This window comes from Gallus gallus, chromosome 6 (genome assembly GCF_016699485.2).
Source record: "Gallus gallus isolate bGalGal1 chromosome 6, bGalGal1.mat.broiler.GRCg7b, whole genome shotgun sequence".
Lineage (NCBI taxonomy): Eukaryota > Metazoa > Chordata > Aves > Galliformes > Phasianidae > Gallus > Gallus gallus.
This window is the reverse complement of record NC_052537.1, coordinates 11,332,830-11,341,126: the sequence shown is the minus strand read 5'-3', so window position 1 is coordinate 11,341,126 and position 8,297 is coordinate 11,332,830. Positions and strand designations below refer to the sequence as shown.

The 8,297-nt window shown below is 43.5% G+C and overlaps 1 protein-coding gene across 14 annotated transcripts; it reads right to left on the bottom strand.

Moving 5' to 3' along the window:
- Positions 1–1,421: 1,421 nt before the first annotated feature.
- HNRNPH3 (heterogeneous nuclear ribonucleoprotein H3) lies at positions 1,422–7,913 on the bottom strand. Of its 14 annotated transcripts, none has more exon segments than NM_001012592.1 (10): positions 1,422–2,740; positions 3,038–3,124; positions 3,208–3,288; positions 3,539–3,674; positions 4,529–4,644; positions 4,877–4,963; positions 5,323–5,510; positions 6,040–6,178; positions 6,681–6,816; positions 7,724–7,913. In NM_001012592.1, coding segments are annotated over 9 exon segments (1,029 nt in total). In that variant the 5' UTR covers positions 6,799–6,816; positions 7,724–7,913; the 3' UTR covers positions 1,422–2,663.
- Positions 7,914–8,297: the final 384 nt, after the last annotated feature.

The window sequence follows — 8,297 nt, the reverse complement described above, 5'->3', positions numbered from 1 at the left end:
AAATTTCAGTAATATACAGATGCAATCAATTATCTGTTGCCTAATTAGGAACTCTTCCATTCCTCTGTACCATGCTGTTTACAGGGAAAGATGTCACTGAATGGTGTGTATATATATGTAACCTATTTAGACTGCATTTATGTTAAGAGAAATTGCTGCCTTGAACAAAATGGTGAATGCTGTATACCGTTCCAGGTGGCACTCAGGTTTCCTTTGGCATCAAACTGTGATCTGGCCCACTTTCAGCAGGACCACACGACAGTTATTCCATTAATAATGGAATTATCTTGTCTTTCTATAAAACTTTTGTTCTGTGACAGATTATCTTGTGATTCTAAATAATCTTCTTTGAGCCATAGGAATGTCTGTGGTGTACCTAATGCGTGCCTCAAAAGAAATAGTAATCATTCCCACAGTATCAGAGCAGCCTATTTTTTTTTATTTTTTGGGGGGGGAATTTCCTTCTAACTTGATATAAGGGCATTAATAAATAGAAAATATACTTCTCCTTTCCCCTCCACCGATAATTCTACCTCTCTCACCTTCTTGCAAAGGTGGGTAACATACTTGGACCTCCTTCTCTGACAGCGAAGGAAAATCCATCTGCTGGCCAGCGTTGGTCACACAAGTGATTGCAGGAACCAGTCAGTGCTTCTCAGTGGATAACCAACCACTTTAAAAGAACTATGCTTTGCAGCAAGTATTTCAACTTTACATACAACAAATATAAACTTCAAAAAATCTTTTGTTTTCTTCTCCGAATGATCAAACATTGCTGAAGTTCCTTGAAAGGGTCTGTACTGAATGCTGCTGCTCTCATTACAGGATGATGTATAAATAGGGACGGGACAGGCATAAGGCATCCACTCTCCAGAACAGAATTGCATTATTCAAGACTCAGATTCAGCATGACTTCTGGTAACTTACTTGGTGATGCCAAATAGCTTGAAGTACAACTCCCACTCTGTTCTCAGGTATGTCAGACTTAAATCAATAGTAAGTGTTCCTTCTCAGAAAGCAGAATGCAAAGTATACTTGAGGAAACATTAAGGCTATTATACCTATTTAGGTAGCTGATAGGTGATACAGAAATCTGTCAGATGTGGATGTACTCTGCCTCCCTGTAAGGTATTTTTTCCTGCAACTGGATTAACTTTTGTCCTACCCTTAGTTATCTCAGTTTTACAAGACATACAACCCTCACCAACTAAGAACACACTGCTTACTGCAAGTACCAATTTAAAACAGAGCCCTGCACCATCACTACTATGCTGACTTCAAGTCATCTTTCCTCCCCTTTCTATGCCCCGTACTTCAGTATTTGGAGTATTTCCTATGGCAGATGAGCCCTGCTGCTATTACTTCTAGTAGTGTTGACACAAGCACGCACTCTCTAGTGAAATAAACTCCATTCTACTATCTCCCAGAGCAAGACATTTATTACATATATAACACAGTACTAGCAAAACAGGTGACAGACTTTCAATACCCAAGATCACATTTGACATTTTAAGGGAGGCGCTGAGGACAAAGCAGTTAATTTGGGAGATCACACTGGCTCAGAATAAATACCTTATTACACATCAGGTATGTTAAGTGTCTTCAAACAATTGTTTCTTACACATCTTACATGTCACAAATGCACAAGAACTTTTTTTTTTTCAATGTGGTGGGGTTGTGTCACTTAACAAATATTGGGCTTACAGTTGTTTTCATTTCAGAGATGCCTGGCTTCCAACAAACTCATTCATATAATGGTTGCTATGTTTTGAACAAATACAGACAAATCAGCTATGTGCAGGGGGAAAAAAAAGCTCAATGGTGTTGAAACACAAGAGTTAGGAAAATCCTAGCTTGCTACAACTCATTGTCTTCCCAAAGCAGTTTGTGACAAAAAAAATGCAAAGGTACCCTCAACTTGCTCGTATTTGACCTATATGCTAGTGTTTCATTAGCAAGAGTGTTGCAAGTTAAACGTGTGAAATGAATATTCTGAGTTCCACAGCAAAGCATGGAAGCAAACAGTTGTAGCCTGGTGGTGTGGATGACAGAACTTGAACTACGCATTTGTGCAATCGCGCCATTTGAAGAGCATAGCTGACGCTGCTATTACAGGGAGGAAAACTGGATCTATGACTCCTCCACAGCTTGAGCTTAATGCCATGTTGAGAAATTATTACATACAACTTATCAAAAAAGATCTAGGAAGGATCACTACCAAGTAAGCTTAACTACTCATCTACCCTTTTCCCCTTAAACAAGAGAATTTATCAAACTCATTTACTACACCAAGAGTACATAGAACTCAGTGTTCATAGGAGTTACAGTACAACCACCTTTATTGAACCATAGTACAACATCTCAAACCAATTGTATTCTTGAATATGTAATACATCCTTAGGAGTAACTAGTATAAAAAGTATCAACATCAGTGGTTTGAATATAAAAATTTATTTAAAGTCAGAGTATGCAACAAATAAAACCTACAGAAAACAGATTTTCCCATCACAAGCTCTTGCTTACCAAATAATATTGTGAAAACACATTCCTTCAGTCATTATAAAGTTCTTAAAATACAAAAGAAATTAAAATTTTGTAAGAAAGTCTAGTAGACCAGAGACTGTTGTTTCTTCCAGGGTATTTTGTAGAAGCAAGGCTATCCTTCAATACATCCCACGCCATCCTCCTCCACCCATACTGCCTTGCCCATAGTATCCTCCACTATTTCCACTGCCACGACCTGCAAACAATTGACACAAGGTCACGTATACATACCTTAAAAAGAAAAAAAAATGTGATGGGTAATAAAAAACTGTTCAGCATCAGCTTAAGATACACTAGAACAATACTTTAGCACTATTTTTCTAAAAAAAAATAAATAAATGTTGCAATAGCTAAATTATGAAAAAATGCCCCAGTGATTTACCATTTAAGTCACCCCCCTTCTCCCTTCCCTTTCTCCCAGCCCACAAGACCCACCCTTCCAAACCCTGTCTGAACAGACACAAAGTCCATTTAAAAGAGAATATCTACTTACTGTAGCCACCCAAGCCATCAGGAGTTCCATAACCGCCACTGTAATTATTACCCATTCCCATTCTACCAACAGAGCCATAACCTTGATCTGAAAAGCAGAAGATGCACTGTTAGAACCTTACAACTCCATCACATTCTGCAAAACAAGCTATGTCTGGAAATGATGCATACCCATTCCATCTCTGCCATAGCCTCCCATTCCAGAACCACCTCCAGCAGTTGAATTCAGGAACAGTTCAATGTATCGATGTTCTGTAGGAAATAAAATCTACTTCGTATTTTGATTCAAAAAACAGTAAAAAAAAAATTTACCCTGCATACAATAGTTGGAAATCCACAAGAAATCAATTTGAGATGATCAATCTACTTGTTCTGATCAACAACAGAAGGCCCATTATTAATATTGTATTTAAAGCACTGCAACTTCAGTTTGAACCCCCATACTGATTTACACCCTACTGAAATTGAGTCAATTAAACCCTCATTTGAGCACAACACTCACGCATGTGATTTTTATCCTTGGACATAGCAGCTACTGCATCCTCATGTGTTACAAATTCCACATCTGCCTCGCCTGTGGCTCTTCCATCTGCCCCAATATCAATGTGAACTCTTATAGGATTCAATGGTGAGAAGAACTAAGAATAAAAACAAAGAAAATAAGATCAAATTAATTTACAATTCAAGCCAGGTATGTTTTCTGGTGTCCCAGTAGTTTGTGAAGTGCTGTGTTAATTTTCTCTCATCATTTAATTACTTGTTTTTAAGGTATTACTTATACTTGTCTACACATCTCTCTTTAAGAAACATGCTGTAATATGATGCCACCCTAGAAAAGGAAGATCATTACTTCATTTTGAATAAAAAGAGCCAATAAGGTTCTCAAAATAAGGAAAAATTATGGAAATAAGAAAAAGCTGTTAATTTCTCTTCCTTCTACAGCAGTTACTAGAAAGATATAGTGGTGCATTATTCCTGAAGTTCTGTACTAGTCCTTGATCTGAACTCTTATGGTAAATGTGAGCCTTCCACTCCAAACAAACAGCTCCCTACAGGTTTCCCACCTCGTCTTCCTAAAACAAGGCCCATGGCAACGTATGAATGTGCAAACCATACTCAAAGGTTCACATGTACTATCAGTCTTCCACAAAACAGCATTAATATCCTCAGTTAAGCTTAAACAAACTTTGACTGTTATAGAGATTTCAACATCTGTCTTTTTTTCTGGAAATGAAAAAGCATACAGAGATTAAATGTAATTCAGCTGGCTTCTTCAGTAATCTTACCATAGACATTACCTTTAAAAACCTCATTTACTATGTATTAAGTATTGTAGAACTTGCTTGCTTGTTAGGTAACTTAAGACTTCAGTTAATAGATGTATTAGAGCTGTCCATCTCTCACTGGAGCGCCATAAGCAAATTTGGAAAGTGGAAGAAAAGAACACAAGAACTCCTGGTATTAGAAAGCCTGACTTTGCTATTTTACTTACGTTTGCAATATCATTTTCTGTCGCTCGAAAAGGCAGTCCTCTCATGTGAACAAAATGACCGCCACCATGGAAACCTGAACCTGCATCTCCAGCTCCATAACCATGTCCACCCATGCCTGGGAAAGAAAGAGAAGTGAAAAACAACACAATCACTTTTTTTTAAGGGTAAAAAGAAAAGCACCCCCACCTCCACAAAAAAGAAAACAAACCCAAACAACAACAACAGCAACAACCAACCATCTTCCTTTACAAAATAATTCAATGAAGAAAATAAAAACAGAACTATGTATGCCTTGGGAATATTATGTTTAACTGTTTAAAATGCCTTTTTTTTTTTTTTTTTTTTACCTCTCCCATCTCTCATTCGGTCATCATAGCCATCATTTCCATAGCCATAGTTATTATAGCCACCATAATCATCAAAGCCACCATATCCTATGTAATTGACAGAAAGAAAAGAGCAATTACATTACTACTGAGAGATCACAAAGTGATGCACAAGAGTCAATTTTTCAGTCTTTGGGCACCTGGAAGTGCCACTGCAAAGTGTTAAACACTCATTTCTGAACTGACACATCCAACTGAGATATCCAATTCTGCTGCAAATACAGTTTGCTACTAACATCCATTAATCTTAAATACTAAGCTGCATTTTTTTTTTCCATGTGTTTCAAGTAAAAAATTCCTTCTGGAGAAGCATGTCAAACCTAACAGGAAGCTACTGCCATTTCTTTATTTCTTGACAAAGACGTCAGAAACATGAAACTGACAACTCTATCATTAGATAAACATACCACCGTCATATCCACCACCTCCTCGACGCATTCTGTCATACATACTTCCACGCCCAGCTCCATAATAACCCCCTCTTCCTCCTAATGGTCTATCATATGGTCCAGGTCGTTGTTGTCCCATCATTCTTCTCGGCATGTCAGAGAATCCTCTGATTTCACTCTTACTACTTTTGAAGATTTCAATGTATCTAAATAAAAGAGGATTTTCAAGGTAGAAATAAGAATACACATATAAGCTGTCTGAACAGTAGAAAAAATAACTAAACATACAATGTGATTAAAATGACTACAGATACCACAGAACTTAAGTTCCTCCTCAAAACCGTTAAGAATCTTAAGTGTAACAAAGTAAAACTTTACAATGGCAAAAATTACAACATGAAAATTCTAGTTGTAGAAATTAAGTATAAAACATGTCTTTCCAGTATGAAAAACATACTGTTGAAAAACAATGTCTGGCTATGACAGCACTTATCACAAATTACCCTACACAAAAAACGACTGAAACAACATTCTAAGTTTAGCAATCTACACAGAGTAATACTGTCTCCCCCACCCCCCACATCTACCATATTTCCCAAGTTAATTTAGGATCAGTTATAAAAATTCTTTAAAATACCCCATTCCATATAATATTCCCCAGCCCCCCAAAAGCATTACTGTCCCACAACCCCCAAAAATAACGATTTAACACCATCCCAAACTCTCCATCCCCACCTGTGCCCTATTCTTTCCTTGTGTTTCCCCAGAGCATTTTCTGCTATCTCCTTTGAAGCAAACTGCACGAAGGCCTCCCCTGTGCTTCTCCCCTGGTAGTCCAGCGTCAATGTTATCCCATTTGGCACGATTTCCAACCCTTTAACCCAAGGACAAATAACCCCATCAAGGGGAACAGTGTTAAAGGCTGAAACATTCCCATCTGTAGAAAATACTTAAACATCTAAACAATAACAACAAAAAAAAACTCTCAGTTCCCCCATCACCCAACAATACAAGCCAACGATCTTTCATTAAACATTTATGGATTTAGCCATACTTGTTTTCTGTTTTAATTATGTGAACACACACCCACCTAAGTTACATGAAGAAAACAAAGCTACCAATCAAGCAATTTAACCGCTCCAAACGCTATCGTACAGATTATAGTCATAGTACATTCACCGCCTTGGCTAAATTAAGACATGTATTCAGCTTTACTACGTCTACAGTTATTTGAACAGGCCACACACCTCACTCAAGGCAATTTACGTTAAAACAATCCCCCCTCCACCCCACTAACGGGCATTACAAGTTACAGGCTTGCAAAGCATCGACTTATCTTCCACACAGTCTTTATGCTTTGACTATACTAGAGATACCTTGGAAAAACTGAACGATCTCTTCCTTGCTACAGCCGAAGGGCAGGCCTCGGAGCCGCACCACCGTCCCATCGTTGGTTGTATCGGTGGGCCCGTTGTGCTTTCCAGTCCAGTCCATTTTTGTCTAAATCAAGCGCTACCAGAAGAAAAAAAATAATGATAAAAAAGAAACGTTGAGATTCCATACACGCTTAAGCCCCCCCCCCTTTAAAAAACAAACAAATAAAACCACAACAAATCAGGTAGTTTGTAATTAGCGAAGCAGCGTTCAGTAGCATTACGGCTATTTCGTTCCATTCCCTGGAGATCTTTAAATCTTACTTGCTCGTATCTAAAGCACGTGGACTCGGCGGTGCCGGGCAGGGCAGCAGCGCGCGGGCTGCGGCGGCGCGCACTACCCGCTCGGCGCGCTCCCGGCCCGTAACCTTTTGTCTCTCGCAGCGTGCCGGCAGAGGGGCCGCAACCGCGCAGCGCGCGCACGCCGCCTCTCCTTTGTCTGCTATCACGGCCCCGCCGGCCGCGCTCCCGCTCCTTTTCCCCTTCCGGAACCACGGCCGTTAATTCCGAACCAAAGCGGCCGCGCGGCCACACCGCGCGGCACGGCCTCTCTCGGAGGCGGGGGAGGGGGAGCTCCCTCCCGCCCTGCGCCGCCGCCATTTACCGCGCCTCCCAGAGTCGGCCCCCCACCGCCGCCGCCCCCGCCACGCGCCCTAACGCCACCTCTCCGCTTCGGAACAACCGCCGAGCTCCCTCCCGCCCGTCTCAGGCTTCGGGGCGCGGCCGGCGGCACGCCGTTGAGGCTCGTCGGATCGGCGGCCGCGTTCGGCTCCGGCACTCAAAATGGCGGCGGCTCGGGAGCGAGGCTCCGCGAGCCGCGCCGCACCGCCCCTCCCCCACCCGCGGCGCCATGCCGCCCCCCCACGGGCCGCGCCGCGCACAGGGCCGGGCTGGCACCGGGCTGCGCCCGCGCCCACCCTACGGGCAGCCCGGAGGGACTCGCTGCGGCCCGGCGCAGTCTTCTCCCTTTCTCCCCCCACGCTCACCGGGAGACCTTCGTACGTTCCTCGACGCGTCCCAGCGGAAGCTGCTGCTGGGAAGGAAGCCCCTCGCTTCTAAGCGGCCAGCGGGCAGGAGCGTACGCAACCGCCACTGGCAGGATGGCGTCCCGACCGCGCGGCTATCGCGATAGCAGCGCTACACGTCTCGGCCCTCCCAGACAGCAGCGGAGCATGCGCGTCTCCGGTAACAAGGGACAGCAGCGCATGCGCGGCGAGCGGGCAGCGCCTCCTCCCTTTTCTCACGAGCGCGGCTGAGCGTCACCTGGCGCATGCGCGCTGTGCTCGCGCTCTACGCTGTGTTGGCGCCAAGCCGTCTGTCCGGCAGCCGCGCGAGGTGCGGCTCGTGCCGCCCGCCGGTAGCGAGTGCCTGCAGCAAGCGCGCGCCGATCTCCTCACGTAGGCGATGCCTCACACGCACGGGGTCGGTGGCCCGTCGGGCGCCAGCGTCCGTGGGCGGCTCCCAGCGTCGGCTTGGGAATGGAGATGGGAAAGCCTGGCTGCTCCCTTCCCCTCAGCTTCACAACTGGGGCTGCGGGAGGAGGCTGTGAGCCCCGTGCGC

What these genes read in the sequence shown, in the direction of transcription:
- HNRNPH3 (XM_015278681.4), bottom strand. Translation starts at nt 6,798, where the DNA reads ATGGACTGGACTGGAAAGCACAACGGGCCCACCGATACAACCAACGAT. An exon ending in GATCGTTCAGTTTTTCCAAG is followed by an intron (nt 6,179 to 6,680) that starts GTATCTCTAGTA and finishes CTTGGGTTAAAG; the next exon opens with GGTTGGAAATCGTGCCAAAT. An exon ending in CCGAATGAGAGATGGGAGAG is followed by an intron (nt 4,645 to 4,876) that starts GTAAAAAAAAAA and finishes TTTCTTTCCCAG; the next exon opens with GCATGGGTGGACATGGTTAT.